The 24,516-nt window shown below is 40.1% G+C and overlaps 1 protein-coding gene and 2 long non-coding RNA genes across 3 annotated transcripts in view; 2 read left to right on the top strand and 1 right to left on the bottom strand.

The window, feature by feature from the left end:
- Positions 1-724: 724 nt before the first annotated feature.
- On the top strand, positions 725-1,720 carry LOC134214003 (uncharacterized). Its single transcript, XR_009979596.1, has 3 exons — positions 725-1,143; positions 1,249-1,369; positions 1,443-1,720. It is a non-coding gene; the product is annotated as an uncharacterized LOC134214003 (long non-coding RNA).
- A 5,244-nt stretch (positions 1,721-6,964) lies between these two features.
- LOC134217634 (autophagy-related protein 13 homolog) overlaps positions 6,965-24,516 on the top strand; it is a 169,722-nt gene continuing 152,170 nt past the window's right edge. Inside the window, exon 1 of the mRNA XM_062696438.1 lies at positions 6,965-7,355. Coding sequence (XP_062552422.1) covers positions 7,206-7,355 — 150 coding nt within the window. The 5' untranslated portion in view covers positions 6,965-7,205. The remainder of the gene's footprint in view (positions 7,356-24,516) is intronic.
- LOC134214004 (uncharacterized) lies at positions 9,876-10,417 on the bottom strand. The gene is made up of 3 exons (XR_009979597.1): positions 10,266-10,417; positions 10,077-10,193; positions 9,876-10,016 (listed from the first exon to the last, which is right to left on the bottom strand). It is a non-coding gene; the product is annotated as an uncharacterized LOC134214004 (long non-coding RNA).

Below are 24,516 nucleotides of genomic sequence, written 5' to 3' on the forward strand. Positions count from 1 at the left end.
AAAATGAGGAACATGATATATGAACAAGGCGAAAGACGTGTAGCATCTTCTGTAGTTTATAAAATTTTAGCTGGACAAAATCCTAATACTCAAGGCTTTAGATTTGATGCTTTATTATCTGAGAAAATAATTGATGGTGCAATACATAAGTACTGGAACAAAGTGTTGTCTTGGAGCACATGGTTGGGAAACACTACGTCAACATTCATCAGTATTTACCTATTCGCTCGAGGTTTAAAATTTATTGTTGATACAAGCATACATAGTCAGATATTATATGACATCTATGGTTTCAGTTGGAAACTAATAGCATCATTCTGGGACTCATTAACTAATTTTTTGTCGCATAAAAACATTAGAAGGGAGACAGTAAACAAAATGGAAAATAATAGATGTTCAGAAGAGAATCAACAACCAAACAATGAAACAGAAGAAACAGAAATGAACCTGTATAGAGGAAATGTGTATCCAAAAATCAACACAAATGTCTAGTCCTAAGTAAAAGACAATATCAATATCATTTCATAATAAGTAATAAATCGCTTATCGACAGTTATTATTGTAAATCTAGTAGATTTACGGGGTCCGGAATGTAACGAACGCGAATCAATCAATTTGCATTTCAAACTCAAGTTGTCATTTTCGTTAAGCTATACAGCGCGCACCGCATGGCATATTGTTAGTTGCAATATGCGCATAGTTGATAATTCTCTGCTACCGAGACAATTATGTCATAAACTAATCTTCTACGAAGGACCAAGAAAGAGACCCATAAATTGTAACAAAAATAGTGACGCACCGATAGTGGCGGCGATAACAAAGTAGAGATAATAAGAAAGGGACCCAAAAGATAATGAGTCAAAATCAGGTAGAATATATTGTACATTCATTTATATATACGGCTTAGCATTAGTAATAAAGTTAGTTCTAGACCACAGTTCTACAGTGTATGTTTTCTACATCCGAAAAATCCGTAAGTCACCGGCGTCACACGGAGATTGGCTGGATTTATTTGAGCGTGTACTTTTTGTTTATGATTAGTGGAATGAAAAAATGAAACTGATGTTGTGGTGTAAGAAGTGTCCCTTCATTATACGGATTCTGGGAGTGGGCAAACGGCGGATCATAGGCTGCTGTGTCGTGGTGAGTATCTATAATGTTAACATCATAATACCGGATGATTTTGATGCGGGAGAACTTTTAAAAGTACCTTTAGGAAGGGGTTCTTAATTTCCACCGCCGAAGCAGTTCGGAACATTTTTGTTCCTTTTCAGAAGAAAGTTTGTGGTAAAACCACGTAAGACTGAATATCGTTCGGCAGCTATTATTGGCCTATCTTACCAATTAGATACAATAATAACTGATACAGGTAACTTTTCCTTTTTTTCGAAGTACTTTATATAAGAAAACTGACATGCTTTTATAATTTACATTTTTTACAGGTTCACACATAACCTGATGTGTTAGAGAAAACGACTAACTTCGATTCACCCACTCAAGAAAAAACAAGTCGTATGTAAGTCCTATAGGAGACATCAAGCTCTCTTTCCTGGTGGCTGAAATTACACCGTGCTCAGCGAGTATAGCGGGGTGCATGATCGGCGCATTTGATTTTAACGTCAATGCATCAGTGACTAAGTAAAAGCAAAGCGCCAAACAACAATAAATACTAACACATTAAATTTTTGATTGAATGAAAACTAATTTGAAATCGAACAAAAACTGGATTAAAACAAAATTTAAATTGAATTCAAATAAAATTAAAGTAAATTGGAATTAAATTAAAATTAAAATTATTGTTGAATCACATTGAATTGAAATTAAAGTAAAATTAAGTTCAAACATTTTTTTGTTAAATATCTTGGCTGTGCATATGCACAGCATATGTTTCGAAATGGACAAATTGATATGAAATTTGCGAAAAAGAATCGACGTGTCTTGGAGGGTTGCAGTAGGTGGTTGCGGGTTCAAGTCCCTCCAAGACACGTAGATTCTTTTTCGCAAAATTTCATATCAATTTGCCCATTTCGAAACATGTGCTGCGCATATGTACATCCAAGATATTTAACAAAAAAATGGTTTTCGTACGGCCGAGTTGCCGAATAATATGCAATTAATTGAAGTTCAAACAGATTGAACATTAAGCCTATACTAAAATAAAATTAAATTGAATTAAAATAAATTGTAGGACATAAAGTTGTATTGTATTTTTATTGTAATATTAGAGTAAAATGTATTCTAAATTTCATTATATTTCTACTGTAAAACAATAAAAAGAAGTGAGAGAAAACATTTAACATACATTATTTTCTATTGTTTTGTGTCTCTAAATCGTCCCATTGGAGAACCGTTGAATCAATTGTTTTGCTCTGAAAAATGTATGGAAAATTTTCGATTTTTTTATTGTAAAGATACATAACAACCCCCCTTTTTTATTGTTAAAGTCCCATTTACCATTCATTTTATCGTGGAAAACCATTATTTCCTATGTGATTTAATTGTTAAAATTCCATTATATTTAATGGTAAATCCTTCGTTTTACATGGTGTTGTTACCACCCCCCTGGCGTCCTATACTATCAGAATGGGTTTGACAATAGCCACCATGTCCACGGACGGTAGCTCATTACCGTCCGTTGTTATTGTATGAAAATAAACATCATATGTTTTGTTTATTATTTGTTTTGGTTAAATCTGAAAATTGTTTTCGAAATAATTTACAAGATTTACATCTTCGACCACGGGAATTATGTTATTTGATGATAAAATACAATAAACTTACGAATTGGAACGAATCCATAGGTGAAATCAAACGCTACACGAAATCATATTTCGTAACGTGTTCTCCCGCTCCGAATCAAACAAAAGATATTATTATTGTTTGTACTGTGATGAGCATCACAGTTGAAATTGTCCGGGGATGCAAATCGAACAATATTCAAAAGTGAAACTGAAATGTAATAAATGGTGTACAGAAAGATGTTTTAGGATTACATTTACATGCCTATAATAACTGGTATTATTTTTGAACAAATTGAAAATGTGTAGCCAGCAATATTTGGGATAAAATCTAGTTGCTTGTAAACGCACGATTCGGGAGAAGTACTTTTCAAATTGTATGCTGGACATATTCATTAAGATGTTCGCTACGCTGAAAAGCATACCTTGCCACGGGGTTGGTTGTTACAGTAAAATTTATGATATTTTAATTATATTTTTTATCCGGGTATCTATTTTAAAAATCGAAAACAAAAGTCGAAAAAGTGCTGCACTTGTAAACCGGCCTGAAAAATTCACCCGATGTTAGTTCAAAATCGGTCAAAGAATTTCTTCAAAACTTGAAACATCATATGGAACCTGTAATGCAAATCCGCATGCATTGCGTTTTGCAACAGCGGCAGTGATGCGGTTTTTTAGTACAAACCGTCGACAAACCGCTTGCCGTTCCGTTGCCGCACTATCCATTGCGTTTCCCCTGGCTCAGTAGTATTGTACATAATTCCGATAAGAAAGCTCCATCACCAATTTCTCCAGAAGATCCACCACAAATCCCTTCTAAAGTTCCTTCGGGAAATGCACTGTAAGTTCATCAAGAAATTATTTCGAAAGTTTTTGCGAAAGTCCAAGAATTCCACCGGACGTTCCTCAAGATTCTTTCGAAAGCTAGAGTTCCTCAAGAAATTTCTAATGGAGTTCCTCGGGAATTCCTCCGAATGCTTCTCCACGAATTCCTCCAGGAATTCCACCGCAAATTCCTCAAGATCCCTTCGAAAGTTCCTTCATAAGTTTCCCCAAGAGTTCCTTCGAAAGTTCCTCCAAGAGTTCCTCCGGAAGTTCCTCCAAGAGTTCCACAAGAAATTCCTAATGTAGTTTCTCCAGTAATTCCTCCAAGAATTGCTCCGGAAATTCCTACAGAAGTTCTTCCGGAAATTCCTCCAAGAGCTCCTCCGGAAGTTCTTCCAGAAATTCCTCCGGATTTTCCCCCAGGAGTTCCTTCGGAAGTTTTTCTAGATTCCTTCGGAAGTTCCTCCAGTAATTCCTTCAGGAGTTCCTTAAGAAGTTCCTTCAGGATTTTTTTTCAGAAGTTCCTCCTAGAGTTCTTCCGAAAGTTACTCCAGGAATGCCTCCGGCAGCACCTTCAAGAACGCTTCCGGAAGTTCCTCCAGGAACGCTTCCGGAAGCTCCTCCTGGAACGCTTCCGGAAGTTCCTCCAGGAACGCTTCCGGAAGTTCCTTCAAGAACGCTTCCGGAAGTTCCTCCAGGAATGCTTACGGAAGTTCCTTTAGGAATGCTCCGGAAGTTTCTCCAGGAATGCTCGGGAAGTTTCTCCAGGAATGCTTCCGGAAGTTCCTCCAGGCATTGCTCCGGTAGTTCCTCCAGGAAGCTCTCCGGAAGTTCCTCCAGAATTCCTCCGGAAAGTTCCTTCAGGAATTTCTCTAGGAATTCCTCCGGAAGTTCCTCCCGGAAGTTCCTCCAGGAATTCCCCTGGAAGTTCCTCCAGGAATTCCTCTGAAAGTTCTTAAAGGAATTCCCCCGGAAGTTCCTCCAGGAATTCCCCCGGAAGTTCCTCCAGGAATTCCACCGTAAGTTCCTTCAGGAATTCAACCGGAACTTACGAAGGAATTCCTGGAGGAGCTTCCAAAGAAATTCCTGGAGGAACTGCCGGGGGAATTTCTGGAGGAACTTTCGAAGGAATTCCTGGAGGAACTTCCAAAGAAATTCCTGGAGGAACTGCCGGGGGAATTCCTGGAGGAACTTCCGATGGAATTCCTGGAGGAACTTTCGAAGGAGAGAACCTGGAGAAAACCTCCGAAATTTCTGGAAGAAAACTTCTGAAGGAATTTCTGGAAGAAAACTTCCGAAGGAATTCTTGAATAAAACTTTCGAAGGAATTCCTGGAAGAAAACTTTCGAAGGAATTTCTGGAAGAAAACTTCCGAAGGAATTTCTGGAAGAAAACTTCCGAAGGAATTTCTGGAAGAAAACTTCCGAAGGAATTTCTGGAAGAAAACTTCCGAAGGAATTTCTGGAAGAAAACTTCCGAAGGAATTCCTGGAGGGACTTCCGAAGGAATTCTTGGAGGAACTTCCGAAGGAATTAATGGAGGAATTTTCAAAGAAATTCCTGGAGGATCCTCCGAAGCAATCTGGGGAACTTCTGAAGGAATTTCTGGATTATTTTCCGAAGGAATCCCTGGAGGAAGTTCCAAAAGAATACCTAGAGGATTTCCGGAGGAATTCTTGTAGGATCTTTCGAAAGAATTCCTGCGGAGGACCTCTCGAAGGAAGTGAGAATTCCTAGTAAGTTCCTAATAAATTAAGAATTTTTTTTTATTTTGGATTTTCATCCATTTAGATGAATTTCCATCGGAGTTTCAGGAGGTTTTCTCCTGATATTTGAGAGGAATTTCTCTTGGTATTTTGTTTGGAATTTCATTGGAATTTTTCATTAAAAAACAGAGGAATTCCCTTGCAAATTCAGAATAATTATCCAACAAAACTCAAGTTAATTTTCATGGTAAATTCGGAGAAAATTTCACATGGAATTTTTCTCGGAAATACAAGGGATCTGGGAACTCAATGTTTCCCTTCCAAATTTTTGGAAATGTGCTTTTTACTTCAAAATTCCAGGGATTTATTTTGGATGAATAGTGGATGTTCTCTTGATATTGGATTTACTTGTTGGACAAAGACAAGTAGAACGACGATTTTATGATTGATATAATATTTGATAATATATTGATATTTCTTCGAGGTTTTCTCGATTTCCATAAATAATTTTATTCATTTTCAGCAACCCAGTTTGAAGTGGTCCTGATTATGCTTTCTCTGCAGTTCTCTGCTATTGAAAATAATTCAAATTTTAATAAAATCACTTCATGCTAACAGTAAACAAATCTTTCTGCAATACCGCTGCCGCATTTTTTGAAAATTTTCAAAAAATATGCGGTTTTAGTACATTCCGCATCTGCCGTACCGCATCATTGCGTGCCGTTCCATATACTGCCGTGTATTAGGTTCTGCAGCATGACGTCACTAAAGAATTCGGTCCTCGTCGAATGAACTTTTTTGACAGTTCAGTAGTACTATCCACTGACTCCGACGAGGACTCCGACAAGGTTCGACTTCGTGATTGGTTGGCTGCCGCCGAGTCCAACGCGAAGTACTACTAATCTGTCATCAGTTTGAGGTTACATACAGATGCTGCAGAACCTAATTCAAAAGTGACAGCTGCCGCATCCTGCCGTTGCCGTTCCGTTGCCGCACTCCATTGCGTTTCCCCAAAAGATATTTTAGTTACTAGATAAAGATTGTCGCTTCGGTTCCCTTTGTTCTGCTGTCCGAAACATGTGTGGTACATACCTGTCAAATCGTATGGATTTTCCTTCTTTGGCATTTAGCTCCCCTATCCTCACCAGCAAAAGATGTTCCGGACAGCGACGACAGCGACAATCTTTATCTAGTATTATCAATTTCCCACCTTATCGGCCGCGACGATTTGAAATCGTCGCAAAGCAAATCGTCGCCGAAATCGACGCCAGCAAAAATGGCCATAAGATCTGTCAGATCAACTGTGAACAAAAATGGTTTGATTTCAATAATCACATTATTTCCCGAAATTTAGTACTATTTTTCATGCATATTTTCATAATTTGACTTTGAACTACCACAGATTGAAAATAATGATATTGGCGACGATTTTAAAGGTGCTTAAAAAGTGATCGGCGCGTTTTGTTACCAGCGAAACTGACAATAACTAAAATATCTTTTGTTTCCCCATTTATTCACGTTCGGCATTCGAATCAAGACGGTCAAATTTAATTTTCCGTGCTCGGTACAGCCATTTTCGACCATTACGAATTTCGACCTCAAAGCCGTTTCGCCTGTCTAACGCGATGACGGTGAATGATGATGATGATGATTGTTTTCTTTTTTCGCTGTCAAACGTCAAACTGCAAACTGCGAATGTTTTCTACTGCGCTCCCTTCTTGTGTAATTCGGTGGTTCGAGTTCTCGTTGTTTGTAAAGTAGCGCTTGTGAAAATTCTTCCAAAATTGGCAATTTCGCGGTCGCGAGTGCTTTTATTGTGTACCGATGCAAGGCTAGTTGGGTAACGTGCAGACGTGAAGTGATTTAAATTCTAAACACGGTGATTTTTCACTCGGAAATTCAAGTGCAAAACAGTGAATCACAATCGAACGGCGGAGATGGCGACCCAGGCAGGAGTTTTAGACAAAGGCAATTTGGAGAAGTTTGTCAAAATTCTGACCATGAAATCGGCCCAAATTATCGTGCAGGCACGATTGGGCGAAAAGATTCGAACCGACTGTAATCCCAGAACTTCCGGAAACGATTGGGTAAGTGCATTATTGGGGAATAAAATTTAGCAGAAAAGTACAACAAAGAGGCCACCCATTGAGGTAACCTGCTGATGTTTTTCTCACTGAGGCTGTTTTCAAACATGGTGGCTCCCGGAACGAGTTTGAAAACAAAAATCAGATGTTGCGATGAGCTTGTTGGTGAGGAGCAGTGCGTCTCGCAGTATGTACCCCTATATGTGTTTTTAAACGAACATTGATATTCGTAGTTTACCTACTGAATGTGGAATCTATCGAGGTCATCGGGTTGTTCAAGCAGGTTGTCATCCAGCTTAACTAATGTTATAATGGTTATAATCTTATGATAATAATATAAGAATGTTAGGAAATTTATTTTGAGCTTTTTAGTGGAATTTCTTCACTTGTCATAAGACGAGTTTGTACCATCCCATTTAATTCCACCACTTGATTGTACCTTGACAAATACGTATTTTGACCTCAACAGTAAGGTCGCCTTCAGTGTCTCGTACGTATAGTTGCCACTGCCTTATAAAGGGTTAACAGGTAGGAAAATGAAAAAAAAACATTAGTTAAACAAAATTTTGAATAATATTCCAAACATTAAAGAATGTGTTCCATTCATAATTGTGTGGATAAATTCGATGTTAGATATTGTAATTAAATTGATTTTTAATTTGGTTTATCAACGGTTGTGATTAATATACAGGCTGTTAATAATATGGAAGCATTTACCCTACTTGCAAGACAGTTCATTCACTTTAATCCGCTTTTAAATTATTATTACCATAATTACAATACATTATTTTACAAAATCTTACATAGAGTACAACCTAAACATTGGCAAGCACGATGGTTTTGACAAATCGCATGATAATTATTTCACACTGAAATCGAGTTGTCTGAGATGGTCACAGGTGTCATAAATCAGTTTGATAAACGCAAAAATTAGACGTTCGTTAGAAATTAAATTTTTTAAGCAATGAAAATCTGAATTTTTAAACAAATCATATACATTATTATAACCAGGACTCATCACGGAACCGACGTCCTCTTCAAGGTTCTCTGCTTAACATCACTTTTGCTGGTTTCTCTTTCGGTATATTGCCCCTATTCGCATAAGCGTCCCATGTCAGTTTTCTTCAACTTGAGTAATAGGCCGTTGAATTTTTCAAACTCGGTTTACATGGAGAAATACAAAAAAATCTAATAAATTGATAGAATTTGCAATCTTTCTGAAAATTTGGCATAATATTCTTCATCAGTATACATGGCTATGGAACTATTAAATGGACCATAATTATATTTACGTTTTGTGCAAAAGTGTATCAAAATATGGAATGTGACTGTTATGCAAATGAATATCAAGATGGGACAACCCAAGTAGGTTTTGATTTTCAAATTTCTAGGACGAAGTCAACTATTTTATCAGTTTTTCTTTAAAAGGATACAATTTTAAGCTTATTTCTGCAAGAAAATCAAAATCATCAAAAATCGACATGGGACTCTTATGCGAATCGCGGCATTATATGTACTACATGTCCAGCTTGTTTATATTGAAAACATTAATCCGATAAACCAATTATATTATCATTTGTCTTTGTGTTAGGGATGATGCATTAATTACATAACTAAAAAAAATTGCAATTTCCAACCGCCACTATGTCACACTTTTTGTATGAAGCATCTGCAAATTTTGTGTTCAGAAACCTCCCCACCCCTTCTATATGCATTACGTAATTTATAGATGTTCCTTTATATGATCAATTAGTCCCACGAAATCACTTGTCATAAGACGAGTTTATACAATCCCATTGAATTCCACCACTTAATTGTATCTTGACAGATACGTATTTCGACCTCAACAGTAAGGCCGTCTTCAGTGTCTCGTACTTGACTCGACTTGAAGAAAATGATCGCAGCTTACACAATTTATACTATGCGTAGGAATAATAATTTATCTAGGTACTTATCTAGTTACATTTACTACGGTGCTTACTTCTACTCGCTTTTTGCGCTTAATGCGTAGGTATAGACTTGAAGAGCCAGGAGCTACCATTTCCTTGATATTTATTCAACAACCGCGTTTGTACCTGTACCTGCTTTCCAAGCTCTCAGCAACATCAAGTTTCCACGGAGAAGAGACATTTCTTAAAATTAAAATTGTTGAATGAAGATCAAGGAAATGGTAGCTCCTGGCTCTTCAAGTTTATACACAGAAAGAAAAATCATTTATCAAATTAAAAAAAAACGTTGGTTAAAATAAAAAGTTGCGTTGGTTCTTTTTCGTAGAGAGTTCGGTGTGCTCAAAATAAAAGTACAAAAACTTTCGTTATACCCAGGTTTTAAAAGTGGCATGCAGTTCTGAAAATAAAAGTACAAAACTTTTAAAATAATATTGTGGAGCTGTGAAATCAAAATAGACACACTATGAAAAAAGTTCATTATTATAATATGAAATGACGTTTTAATTAACCCTGTCTCTTGCCCAAGTCACCCCCTTCCCACGGAGTTTTTCCTCCACCCCAAAGTTTGTATGAATAGTTTTTACATCATGGAAAATATGTTTATTTCTATTTCATTTTGAACTTGTGTTTACGTTTGCACGTTGATAATTTGGCCACATAATCTGCTTCTTCGTCGATGAACTATTTGGTTCAACGATTTCCCGGCATTTTGAACCTGAAAAATAAACAACGATAATAACGAAGCGGTATATTCAATGTTATTAATCAAACGAACCTGTTTCTCGGCTTCCACAGTGCCGTTATATGAATATCCATTGCTCCTATCCGGTTGCTGAAGGCCTCTTTGGGTGAGCCGCCTTGTCCTCAACGGTTCCTTTGTCAGCCAGTGGTCCTGTGAAAATAGAAAAAATGGTTTGCATTTATTACGAAGCTGAGAAATAAGCCAAATGTCAATTGAACTAACCGGATGATTTAAATAAATAGTATCCGTTCCTTCGTTGGAATCAGTAGCACTTCAGCGGGTTGCGACGTTTTTCGGGTTGCGACGTTTTTTAGCGGTGTTCAAACGCTTGCCACTCGCGACGGATGAATAAATAATAAAACTGAGAAGACCGGGTGCGGGAAACTTTTGACTGCGGATGAATACACTGTAAGAAATGATTCTGACATTTTGGCATACTGGAATTGCATTACACTTTTAAAAAGCGTGTTGCTAATTTTTAAAGCCTTCTTGTTGGTTTAGATTTGAAAGATAATTCAATAAAGATTAGATCCCATTTTGTAATATTTTGAAGTGTATTCACCATGTTATTTTCAATGTTTCAAAACAGACAATCCATTAATTTAAATGAAAATGTATTTATTTTTTCTTGGGGTGCCCTGATCTAATGCCTTGTGCTGCTTTTGCTGAATTTTTTATGGTGCGATTTGACAGTTCTACAGTTTTAACAGTGAAAGTCTGAACTTTTAAATAAATGAACAGAACCGATAAAATATACTTTTAGAATGATAAACTAACTTTTGCGGTATACAATTTCACTTTTAATTTGAACAAAATATCACACTTTTCAATTGTAAAGTACAACATATTTAAAGAAACAATGTTCTTTCTTTCTGTGTACCTAAGCATTAAGCGCAACAAGCGAGTAGAAGTAAGCACCGAATACCCTTCGGCCGAAGGCCACTAGGCTGAAAGTTATTCGGCCGAATATACTAATTTGGTCGAACAGACCATTAGGCCGAAAGTCATTTGGCCAAAATGTCATATAGTCATATAGGCTGAAAAGGTAATTTTTACGAATAGGTTATCAGGCCGAATAGGATATTTAGCCAAACAGATCATTAGGCTGAATGGGTTATTTGACCGAACACGTCATTTGGCCGTATAGTCTCACTTATCACTCCTCATTTCTCACTTCTCACTGTAAAAAATGAGAAGCGCAAAGTGAGACATCTCACTCCTCATCTCTCACTTCTAACTGAAAAGTGAGAAGCGCGAAGTAAGTAATAAGGCGTTCCACTATCCACTTTGCGCTACTCACTTTTTACAGTGAAATGAGAGAAATAAGGAGTGAAAAGTGAGACGTCTCACTTCTCACTCCTCATTTCTCTCTTCTCGCTGTAAAAAGTGAGAAGCGCGAAGTCAATGGTGAGACATCTCACTACTAACTTTTCGCTTCTCACTATTTACAATGAGAAATGAGCAGTGAAACGCTCGCTACCAACTTCGCACTACTTACTTTTCCCAGTGAGAAGTTCGAAATAAATAGTGAGAAGTCTCATTTTTCACACCTCATTTCATACTTTTCAAATGACCTATTCGGTCAAATGATCTGTTCGGCCGAATAACCTTTTCAGCCAAGCGACCTATTCGGCCAAATGTCCTATTCGACCAAATTTCCTATTCGACCAAATGTCCTATTCGGCTAAATGACCTATTCGGCCAAGTGACCTATTCGGCCAGATTTCCAGTTCGGCATAATGGTTTGTTTGACCTAGTGGCATTCGCCCATTCGCCCTAATGGCTCTCGGTTGAATGGGTTTCGTCCAAGCGGGTCTTCCCTTCATGGGGTTCATAATCCTAGTCATAAGTCATAAGCCAATCTCAAACGCTGGGCATATATTACCCATCCGTCCCGAAAGGGTTAAGGAGGTCAAATATTTTCAAATTTATTGTTATGTTATCAACGGATGCCACCTTATCTTAGGGAATGTTCATAAATTACGTCACGCGGAGGAGAGGAAGAGAGGGTTTCTAAAAGTGTGACTACTCATATCAATTTATATGAAATTTCATACAAAAAGTGGGACAATGAATGGAGGAGGGATCATTTATGGACGTTCCCTTGATGCACTCCTTACTTGTCAGGAACCTCAACCAGTCACCATTGATGATAAATATATATTTCCTATGTCTTTAAACTAACCCCTGCCAGCCACTAGCATGTTCACGTGGTTTATGGACAGTCCTTTAGCATTAAAAAAGGTTATATCCTGAAAATCTCACATTTTACCAGCAATAAATCATTTTTATTCAAATTTTAGCTTCAAAAATCGTCTAAGAAAATTATTCCGATTTTGCCACTGTTCCGATACGCTTGGAAAGAAGGCCAATAAAACTATACCAATTATTGAGTCTCAATTTTTTTAATTCTATGGATCATATGTTTAACGGTAAATATTTTCCAATTAATTGCTAAAGTTTAGCTTACGGACTGTATCGAAAATAAGTTATCCACATTCATTTCATTTATTTAGTTTACATCTAAACAGATAACACTGAATCAACAATTTGACGCCACAATACACGGTTCGAGGCCGCATCTCTCCATCCTCGAATACGCCCCACGCTCGCCAAGTCGTTCTGCACCTGGTCTGCCCATCTCGCTCGCTGCGCTCCACGTCGTCTCGTACCTGCCGGATCGGAAGCGAACACCATCTTTGCAGGGTTGCTGTCCGGCATTCTTGCAACATGCCCTGCCCATCGTACCCTTCCGGCTTTAGCTACCTTCTGGATACTGGGTTCGCCGTAGAGTTGGGCGAGCTCATGGTTCATTCTTCGCCGCCACACACCGTCTTCTTGCACACCGCCAAAGATGGTCATAAGCACCCGTCTCTCGAATACTCCGAGTGCTTGCAAGTCCTCCTCGAGCATTGTCCATGTTTCATGTCCGTAGAGGACTACCGGTCTTATTAACGTCTTGTACATGACACATTTGGTGCGGTGGCGAATCTTTTTCGACCGCAGTTTCTTCTGGAGCCCGTAGTAGGCCCGACTTCCACAGATGGTGCGCCTTCGTATTTCACGACTAACGTTGTTGTCAGCCGTTAGTAAGGATCCGAGGTAGACGAATTCCTCGACCACCTCAAAGGGATCCCCGTCTATCGTAACACTGCTTCCCAGGCGGACCCTGTCGCGCTCGGTTCCACCCACAAGCATGTACTTTGTCTTTGACGCATTCACCACCAGTCCAACTTTTGTTGCTTCACGTTTCAGGCGGGTGTACAGTTCTGCCACCTTTGCAAATGTTCGGCCGACAATGTCCATGTCATCCGCGAAGCAAATAAATTGACTGGATCTGTTGAAAATCGTACCCCGGCTGTTACACCCGGCTCTCCGCATGACACCTTCTAGCGCAATGTTGAACAACAGGCACAAAAGTCCATCACCTTGTCTTAGCCCCCGGCGCGATTCGAACGAACTGGAGTGTTCGCCCGAGATCTTCACACAGTTTTGCACACCATCCACCGTTGCTTTGATCAGTCTGGTAAGATTTCCAGGGAAGCTGTTCTCGTCCATAATTTTCCATAGCTCTACGCGGTCTATACTGTCGTATGCCGCCTTGAAATCAACGAACAGATGGTGCGTTGGGACCTGGTATTCACGGCATTTTTGAAGGATTTGCCGTACAGTAAAGATCTGGTCCGTTATCGAGCGGCCGTCATCGAAGCCGGCTTGATAACTTCCCACGAACTCGTTCACTAATGGTGACAGACGACGGAAGATGATCTGGGATATCACTTTGTAGGCGGCATTAAGGATGGTGATCGCTCGAAAGTTCTCACACTCCAGTTTGTCGCCTTTCTTGTAGATGGGGCATATAACCCCTTTCTTCCACTCCTCCGGTAGCTGTTCGTTTTCCCAGATTCTGACTATCAGTTTGTGCAGGCAAGTGGCCAGCTTTTCCGGGCCCATCTTGATGAGCTCAGCTCCGATACCATCCTTACCAGCTGCTTTATTGGTCTTTAGCTGTTGAATTGCATCCTTAACTTCCCTCAAAGCTGATTGGCTTCCATCGTCCGCTGAACTGACGAAGTCATCTCCTCCGCTGCCTTGACTTTCACTGCCTGTACTCTCAGCGCCATTGAAATGTTCCTCGTAGTGCTGCTTCCACCTTTCGATCACCACACGTTCGTCCGTCAAGATGCTCCCATCCTTATCCCGGCACATTTCGGCTCGCGGCACGAAGGCTTTTCGGGATGCGTTGAGCTTCTGGTAGAACTTGCGTGTATCTTGAGAACGGCACAGCTGTTCCATCTCCTCGCACTCCGCTTCTTCCAGGCGGCATTTTTTCTCCTGAAAAAGGCGAGTCTGCTGTCTCCGCTTCCGTCTATAACGTTTCACGTTCTGCCGGGTACCTTGCTGCAGCGTGACCGCCCGCGCTGCGTCCTTCTCCTCCAGAATCTGTCTGCACTCTTCGTCGAACCAATCGTTCCGTCGACTTCGTCCCGCATATCCGACGTTGTTCTCCGCTGCGTCGTTAATGGCTGCTTTAACTATATTCCAGCAGTCCTCAAGAGGGACCCATCGAGCTCACCCTCTTCCGGCAACGCTGCCTCGAGATGCTGCGCGTATGCAGTGGCGACATCAGGTTGCTTCAGTCGTTTTAGGTCGTACCGCGGCGGTCGTCGGTACCGAACATTGTTGATGACGGATAGTTTTGGGCGCAGTTTAACCATCATCAGATAGTGGTCAGAGTCGATGTTAGCGCCACGATATGTCCTGACGTCGATATTGTCGGAGAAGTGCCGTCCATCAATCAGAACGTGGTCGATTTGTGATTCTGTCTGCAGTGGTGATCTCCAGGTGTACCGATACGGGAGGCTGTGTTGGAAGTAGGTGCTGCGAATGGCCATATTCTTGGAGGCGGCGAAATCAATTAGTCGTAGGCCGTTTTCGTTCGTCAGCCGGTGAGCGCTGAACTTTCCAATAGTCGGTTTAAACTCCTCCTCTTGGCCAACCTGAGCGTTCAAATCTCCTATGATGATTTTGACGTCGTGGCTTGGGCAGCTATCGTACTCAAGCTCCAGCTGCGCGTATAATGCATCCTTATCATCATCAGTGCTTCCGGAGTGTGGGCTATGGACGTTGATTATGCTGAAGTTGAAGAACCGGCCTTTGATCCTCAACCTGCACATTCTTTCATTGATCGGCCACCACCCGATCACGCGCCTTTGCATATCGCCCATCACTATAAAAGCTGTTCCCAGCTCTTGTGTGTTGCCGCAGCTCTGGTAGATGGTATGATTACCTCTAAACGTTCGCACCATTGATCCCTTCCAAGTTCCAACAAACCTCCTGCAGCGCTACGATGCCGAATCCACGGTCCTTGAGCACAACGGCGAGTATGCTCCCGATGAAGAGATTTGCAGTTCCACGAACCGAGTTTCCAATCGCTAGTCCCTTTTCGTCGCAGCGGGCTCCGCCGATGGTTCCGGTCCGTACTCTTCTGTTCATTGTTCGTTGCGTATGTTTTTTTAATGGCTTGCTTGCAGGGCCTGACAGGGCCTCCTTATTCCCGGTGGACCATGGTGCACAGTTTCACTTAGAGTCCCTCGCTGGCACTCGGACGATGATCAGCCGCCCTAACATGGAGAACAGACGCTCAGTAAGATTTGCACCCCCGGAGAGGAGCAAACCGCCCCTTCCCTGTCACTATAGTACCATAGTTTCCACCGGGGTTGGTTACCCGATTTTCCCTAAGGTTACCAGTCTTCCCAACGAACATCAAACCCGCTCGGTACAAGAGTACGCGTACTCTTTTTGAACTCTCTTCTTCCGTTCGAACCGCAACGCACGATGATGTACTCAAACCCGAACTTGCGTTCGAGTTCATTTTCAAACCCAAGTTCAAACTTCGGTACGGTAAGGGTACAGTACAGCTGACGTGCTGTGTTTCACACTTATGTTCGTTTATTCCGAACGGTATACACGGGAGGTGCAACATTTGTCACCGCAAATACGAACAGTTTAGGTGCAACTTTTTGACTGCCAACACATGTTTTCGATGGAGTTGGTGATGTCGTCAATCAAATAGCAAGTAAATATTATTGGTCGTCTTGTTTTTAATATCTACTTTTTATAGCACAAATTATTACACCAATTTTGTAATTTAATTTTGCAAATTGAAAACGTAAAACATTAGGTTAGGTTAGGCATAAGGTTTTGTTTATTGTTAATAATATATGTAAGTGTAGAAAAATCTACAAAAAAAAAACAAATGGTTCTTGTAGGATTTGATAAATTGTGAATGCTAGAAATTTATGGAATCTAGCCGTGGAAAAGTTACTGGATTCCAATCATATTATATGTTTATATTTATTTAAAACTTATTAAAAATGAAGATTATTTCAATTACCGCCATCGACATTACTGACAGCCAAGAGGTCGATAACAAAATCGTTCGAAAAGGACTTTCATAATTAATTAATTTTCTTGCACTAAACACATTCTAAGCTGTTGAAACAGTGACCTATTCTCAACCCTATTCTCACCCCTCGATAACTGTATCAAAATGATCGTAGAATTTGAGTTTTATCCAAAAATAATGAGTTTGTAGACTTCAACATAAATAATTTATTAATTTATTATTACATTTATAGATGGTTAAATTAAAAAAAATAGCACGTTGCAGGATTTACTTCAAAGTCGGTCTCTGGAAACTTGACATTTTTTCTTTTACTCCAATTATTTCATATAAATAGAACATAATTACACAATACATTTATATTAATAGTAGAAAAATTCAGATATGTGAATGATCCAAGTTTTGAATTGAAGTCCACCTTATATCTTTGCTTTTAAAAATGATATGATGCGTAAAACTGATTGAAGTTAAAACCAAGAACACTGTTCTTGACCGCATATGTGCGAATTTAAATTATTTTTCGATTTCAACATAGTTATGTAAATCGACTATTAATTTGAGATCTATTTCAGAATTTCACAGTGAAAAACTGTTAGATTATGTCAATATTTGTTGGAAAAAGTTAAAATAGACTGACTAATTGTTAGGTAATATGACTGACTGCAAGGTAATATTGAATATAGAAAGATTTTTCTATGAAAATTTAACATGTATTGAAATTTGATCTCCCTTTTTTAATGTCTACCTACTTTTATTGATTTATCGTTTATTTTAACCACTGATAATTGTAATAATCCATAAATATTATAACAAATTGTACATTTATAGAAAGTTCTTGGATAAAGAATCTTTGCAGCTTTTGATTGTACTTCAACAACACGACATTATTCTTTTTGATTCTCTGCTGAAAATAAAACAAATAAAAACAAAATTATTCTAACTTTTCTTTTGACATATGAAAAGAACGTTGGATCAGAACACTAGCATTCAACTCTTATCTTTACAGCCTCTCCCATTCTCCTTTCGCTTCTTTTCGTCAAAGTGACAGTGACATACTTCATCTTTTGTTCGGATATAGCTCGTCTGTGTTTGGTGTACCACGGTTCGAACCGAAGTTTTGTACCTACTTCAGTTTATACATGTACCGCTCGGAACACGGTATACACCCGAACTTGAGTACGGTAGCGATGCGGGTTTGGAACTGCACGCAACTGAAGAAAATTATACTCAAGTTGAACTCAGTTCAGGTTCGTGGGAAGACTGAAGGTTACTCGTATCCCGGCCAGCACCACGGGGAGGTAGGGATAGGAGTTGCTGGGTAAGCGGCTAAGGATCGCAAGATGGGGTCTATTTTATTCCTTCAGGTACGCGAAGTACCAATGGTACGCTTTACCCACCATTTGCCGTGCCAATTAGTTATCCACATTATTTTATTAAAAATAAAATCGGATGTATTTTAAAAATTTAATAAAATTTGTCTAGCAACATATGGTAACTCTGTATGTTAAATATAATGAAAAAATATAATACTGAATAAATATTGCACTATTCCAACATTTATTCAAGCTTTTTCTCCTGGCCACAAATCGGCATAAAATTGCTTCGTTTCATAAAATGATTACTTTTTGGTACAAATTAGCGAACGTGTAGTATTCCCCAAGCTTGTTGACCATGAATTTTTACCTTTGGGAGTGGATAGCGAAACGCTTGGTCAAATTATCCATCTCGATACCCTTTTTACGGAGCCATGTGTCCAAAACTTTTAATATCACTTCACGGAAACAACAAATTTTCAACAAACAAAAAAATCTGATTTGAAACTTAACATTAGAATACATCGAATGCAGGGTAAAACAAACCAATAACGGCATGAGTTTCTGTCAGTACATTCAAAGTTAATTGCCTATATGCCGGGTATTAAGCCACCCGGTGTGGAAATTAATTACTATGTCTGAAGCTTGATTATGCATATGTACAACATGTGATAGATTTAGTTCGGAAAAGGGTAACCGCCCCTTCGGTGGGGTTTGATCCCACGACCCCAGTTCGCATGACAGGTGCTTTCCCTACTAAGCTACGAAGGACCTCCGTCGTCCACCGCAGCTTAGCGGGTACTGATGAAACCAAATTCCCAGCACCAGGTACCAGCCGATCTCTCGCAATACATTTTCAGAACTAACTCTCTCAAATGTATTTTTGTACACAATGTCAACCAAGTAGGATGAGTATTTAGTATTGTCCGGCTCCTACACACTTGCTTCATCAGCAACGGCGCTCAATGAAGTAGGGTTGTGTGAGGTTGTGCCAGTTTGGTCGTCAGATCCCAACACGACCACACAAGCGAAGAGAGATCGCCACTCGAGATCAGTACATTCAAAGTTAATTGCCTATATGCCGGGTATTAAGCCACCCGGAGTGGAAATTAATTACTATGTCTGAAACTTGATTATGCATATGTACAACATGTGATAGATTTAGTTCGGAAAAGGTATTGGAGGGTAACCGCCCCTTCGGTGGGGTTTGATCCCACGACCCCAGTTCGCATGACAGGTATCAGGTATCAGGTATCAGAACGTCGGCTCCAGGGGCACGTTCACCTCAATTTGGGAGATTTGTGCCATCGCCTTCACAGCCTTTTTCATCACACACCTGACGGAAAAGGAAGTGAACAAAAGGAAAGGAATGTGGATGGGAGAACAAAGGGAATGTTTGGAAAAGGGCCCTTGAAGAGGGCATACAACGCATTAGCGTACAAGAGCTTATAGCTCCTTACCACAACGGGTTATGAACAACAAAATACTCTGAAGGTTCAGGTTTCTGAAGTCAATTTCACTAAGTAAGTGTTTACCAAATATTTGGAAGCGCAATTGTGCATAGACTGGGCAGTTACATATTAGATGATAAGAAGTTCCATAATCGGATTCACAACTATCACAAACAGATGATTCAACGCGTTGAATATTTGCCATGTGATAGTTCAGTCGGCAGTGACCTGTCAAGGCCTTGACTAAGACACTGCAATTCTGTTTAGACAGATTAGCTAAATAGCTTGCTACTACCGGAGATGGCTCCCGGATGTACAATTTTGTTTGATGACATGAATCCAGACTACTCCAATGCCATTTGTGCTGAGTGACAGCCCAAGAGTTGATCAAAAGCTTCACCCAACACTTGGATATTGGAATAGCTGGCTCAGGACCAATAAAGTTATGCGATGCTCCATTACGAGCTAACTCATCAGCCAATTCGTTTCCAGCTATGGAAGAATGGCCAGGTACCCATATAAGGTGTAAAGTATTAACTGAATTCAGTTCCTCAATTTGAGTTCGACATGCGATTACTAACTTCGACCTTGAGTTGGCCGAGGCGAGAGCTTTAATAGCTGCTTGGCTATCTGAACAGAAGTATATTACTTTGCCCATAATGCGTTGCTGCAGTGCAGATTGCACTCCACACATGATGGCAAATATTTCCGCCTGAAAGACAGTGCAGTGTGTACCCAGTGAGTGTGACTGTTCCAATCTCAGCTCACGCGAATAGACGCCTGCACCTGCTCTACCTTCGAGGAGGGAGCCGTCAGTGTAACAAACAATGCTGTCCGACATACTTCTCTCCAAATAGCCAGATGTCCACTCATCCCGCGAGGGGAATTGTGTTGAAAATGTCCTATAAGGAAAACTACTAACGTGTGTGAGATCACTTGGAGCAAGGAAAATTTTGTCCCAATTAACCATAAGCGGTAACAACGAAGTGTGTGTAGAACTGCGGTTTACAGGATTCTCTTCCATAAAACCGAGAACCCATAGTCGGTAAGTACAAGAAAATGCTTCTTGTTTGAGATGTATTTGTAGTGGGGCCACGTCGAAGAGAACTTCGATAGCAGCCGTGGGATTTGAAGAGAACTCACCAGTCATTGCCATTAGGCACATCCTTTGAAGATGGCCTAATTTAGACTGAATTGTCCTCATTTCCCCCTTTTGCCACCACACAAGACATCCATAAGCCAAAATTGGTCGTACAACTGTTGTGTAAATCCATTTGATATATTTGGGTTTAAGACCCCAAGTTTTACCAAAGGTTCGTCGGCATTGGCCGAAAGCCATACACGCCTTTTGATTCTGAACTCAATGTTAGGAGTCCAGGAAAGCTTTGAATCCAAAATTAGACCCACATACTTTACTTGATCAGTTACATTGATTTCAGAACCAAAAAGATGTAATGGACGAATACCATTACGATTACGTTTTTCCGTGAAAAGAACAATAGATGTTTTATTCGGATTGACCGAAAGGCCATATTGGCGACACCAACTTTCAACTACCTGAAGGGCATTTTGCATCAGGTTGAATAAGGTAGTAATGCACAAACCCACTATCAATGTAAGATAGTCGTCGGCAAATCCATAGGTAGGAAAACCGCCATTATTGAGTAACCTCAATAGCGTATCTGCAACGAGATTCCACAAAAGTGGAGATAATACTCACCCTTGAGGGCATCCGCAGACACTTAATTTCCTAATCGCTGCTTGACGTAATGTCGAGTAGAGATGTCGGTTTTAAGCATCTGGTGAATCCATTTGGTAATAATATTAGGTAGCCCATGACAACGTGCGGCTTCCAATATTGCATCGAAAGACACGTTGTCGAAAGCACCTTCAATATCTAAGAAAGCACCCAAGCACGATTGCTTTGGAGCGAATGCTTTCTCGATATCGTACACAACCTTGTGTAGAAGAGTCACGGTGGACTTTCCAGATTGGTAAGCATGTTGATTAACATGGAGAGGCATGTTTGCCAAACAGTCATCACGAATGTGATGATCGATAATACGTTCTAAGCATTTCAGAAGAAATGAGGTCAGACTGATGGGTCTAAAACTCTTCGCTTCTTCATACGAAGCACGTCCTCCTTTTGGGATAAACTTTACAGTGACATCCCGCCAGGATATGGGAATATACCCAGTAGCAAAACTGCATACTAAAAGCTTTTTCAAAACATGTTTGATATGTTCAAAACCTTTCTGAAGTGGAGATTTGTAGGGAGCAAAACTGTTAAGTGCCCATTGAATCGATTCAGTAGTTATGATTCTACGTGCTTGAGCCCAAGACCCATAGCTACATGAAAAGACATCAGGATCATCCGAAGATGTTATATCGACACATCCAGGGAAGTGCGTATCAAATAAGTGCTCTAACGATTCTTCATCAGAAGAAGTGTAGTCGCCATTTGGCTTGCGAATTTCGCCAACTTGGAAATCCTTGGATCTCGCAAGAATTTTATTCAATCGACTGGCTTCACTCAAATTGGAAACATTTGCACAAAGGTTTTTCCAGCCGGATCGTTCAGCAGATCGTAGAGCCTTCTTGTAAGCTTTGCGAGCCAACTTGAAAGAATCCGTCCCTGCTGAATGGCGTCTGTTCCAACTCCTTCTGCACTGCTTCCTTAGCTTAGCCAAATCGGAATTCCACCAAGGGGTTCCTCTTGAGGTTTTTACAGAACGTAAAGGGCAAGCTTCTTCGAAAGCTTCCACGATGTGCAACGTTGTAGTATCAACTGCATCATCCAAGTCGGTAGGAGTTTCTATAGAAGGTAGATATCCATGAAATTTGGTAGAGAGCAACTCTGTGTAAAGATCCCAGTTTGTTGAACGATGATTTCTAAAACGCAAGGTCTGCGAAGTAACATTCAAATGATCAAAGTAGATGTAGCGATGGTCAGATATCGATTCCTCATCTGACACATGCCAATTCGTCAATTCGTGACTGATTCTATTGGAGCAAAGGGTTATGTCTAACACTTCTGCTCTATTAGATACCATAAAGGTTGGGCGATTGCCTATGTTAAGTAAACTAAGTTCGGTACTACTTAAGTATTCCATCAAGCTGGAGCCTCTCAGATTGATATCCGAGCTACCCCAGATGATGTGATGAGCATTAGCATCACTGCCGACAATTAGCGAAAGACGTTTTTGAAGTGCAATATATGACAACTCGTTTGAAAGCATCCGTAGGGAATGGTTCATCATGTGGTAAATAAACCGAACAATAGACGTATTTCCTGACGGGGGTTCCGCCAGTTGCATCAATTGTGACAACACATATGTACATCTCTGGTTGTTAGTTCAGAGATAAGTGTAGCAATAATAGCATTGTTAACAAGCACACATGCACGCGGCATTGATCGAGAGTTTGCCATTTCTTTACTGAAAGCAGCAAAAACCGGGTTCACTAGGTTACCTATGTAGAAGCTACCCTTGCGAAAATAGGGTTCCTGCACCAAAGCCACTTGGGATTTGCCATTTTGCATGAGTCTACAAAGATTAATCGTTGCTGTTCTTTTATGCTGAAGATTGATTTGAGCTATCTTAACTGAAGCCATTGCAAATTAAGATAATGCACTCCACAACTTCAGCATTAATATGAACAGCAACGATGAAACCAAATTGGTATCTTATCAGGAAAGTCAAAGACGAAACACAGAGTACAATGTGTATAACGCATAAAGCGAATCCATATAGGTGACAATTTGTTGAAAAACTAAATAAAAACATGCTCATAATCCCACCCTTATTTGACCTCAAGTTGAGATTGAATAAGAGTAGCCGATTATTTCGGAGAAGCAAAAGTCAACTACGCCATAGCTCCGGATAGCGCAGTAAGGGCTAGATACTGTGAAGGGTGCCCTGGTGCTTCACAGGCTCCGTTAGCGGTTAGGTTCTTTTTAGACCCCCTAACCATTCATTCGTAGGCACGGTAAGCATAAAGCCGCATCACACCAAGAATTTGGGGTCACCTGTATGGTGGACTTCTACCACCGGAACAGGCAATCCGTAGCGTTATTCTTAGCCAGATAACTGGCTGCCGACACCACACAGCTATCTTGGCTGTTCGGGGAGAGAAGTTGACATTGACTTTACGTCAACTCTCAATGTGGCCGAACAGCCGGTTCTTCGTAGCTTAGTAGGGAAAGCACCTGTCATGCGAACTGGGGTCGTGGGATCAAACCCCACCGAAGGGGCGGTTACCCTCCAATACCTTTTCCGAACTAAATCTATCACATGTTGTACATATGCATAATCAAGTTTCAGACATAGTAATGAGTTTCTGTGTTGTAACACTTTGAAAGTGGATAATTTATTTTCGATACAGTCCTTAGTTATGGATCTTAAAATTATTCTTTATGGGGCTCCCCGCACTATTCTATGGTTTTATGGTAGCGTTTTACGAAACATTCAGGTGTTATTTACGGGTCGTTTTTTATAAATCATTCTTTATTGTTTTTATGCGAAAGGATGTTTTGCCTAATGTAAAACAAGTTTTGTTGATTCGTATAAAGAGCGTTGAATTTTGAAATATCGCGGTATGTTCAAAAGTATTTTATCTAATGGGAGAAAAAATCATGAGAAACCCAACATCTTAACGTTCTTTTAGCTTTTTGCGGATATCTACACATTGCATAACGAGCTCGGTGGTCTAGTGGCTACCGCTTCTGCCTTATAAGCAGGAGGTCGTGGGTTCAATTTCGGGCTCGTCCCTTTCCTACTTTGCATTTCTATCTTAGTTCTTTCTGTGTTTCACGTTCTACCAAAACGATTCCTACTGTTATAACCTTTCACACAATTCCAAAACCTCCCGTGGCACCTATAAGATGTCGTCTTCTCTGCATCTTTCTTAAGTAGGTGCCCAACTAATCATCCTTCCCCTTCCTCAGCATTCGCAAGGACGTGACCAGGACAGATCTCGACTATTGGATAGTGCAATGCTTCCTTTTAAAAGATAGTGGTTAGTCCCAAATCAATATCTGTGGTAACGGATAAAAGTGATGCTACTCTCATACAATAGTCTTGGCTTGTACCAACTACGAATTTGTGCGAATTGCTCATGCTAATCGCGGTTTTGTTCAAAAGCATTTTATGTAATTAGAAAAAACAATCAAGAGAAACCCAACATTTTGGCGTACTGTTAGCTTTTCGCGGAAATCTACACATTGCATAAGAATTCAAAAATAAAAAAGCCTATGGATATCAATTTCATTAAAATCGCATTGCAGTGCGAAATTAGTCAGTTTG

This window comes from Armigeres subalbatus, chromosome 2, assembly GCF_024139115.2.
Source record: "Armigeres subalbatus isolate Guangzhou_Male chromosome 2, GZ_Asu_2, whole genome shotgun sequence".
NCBI lineage: Eukaryota > Metazoa > Arthropoda > Insecta > Diptera > Culicidae > Armigeres > Armigeres subalbatus.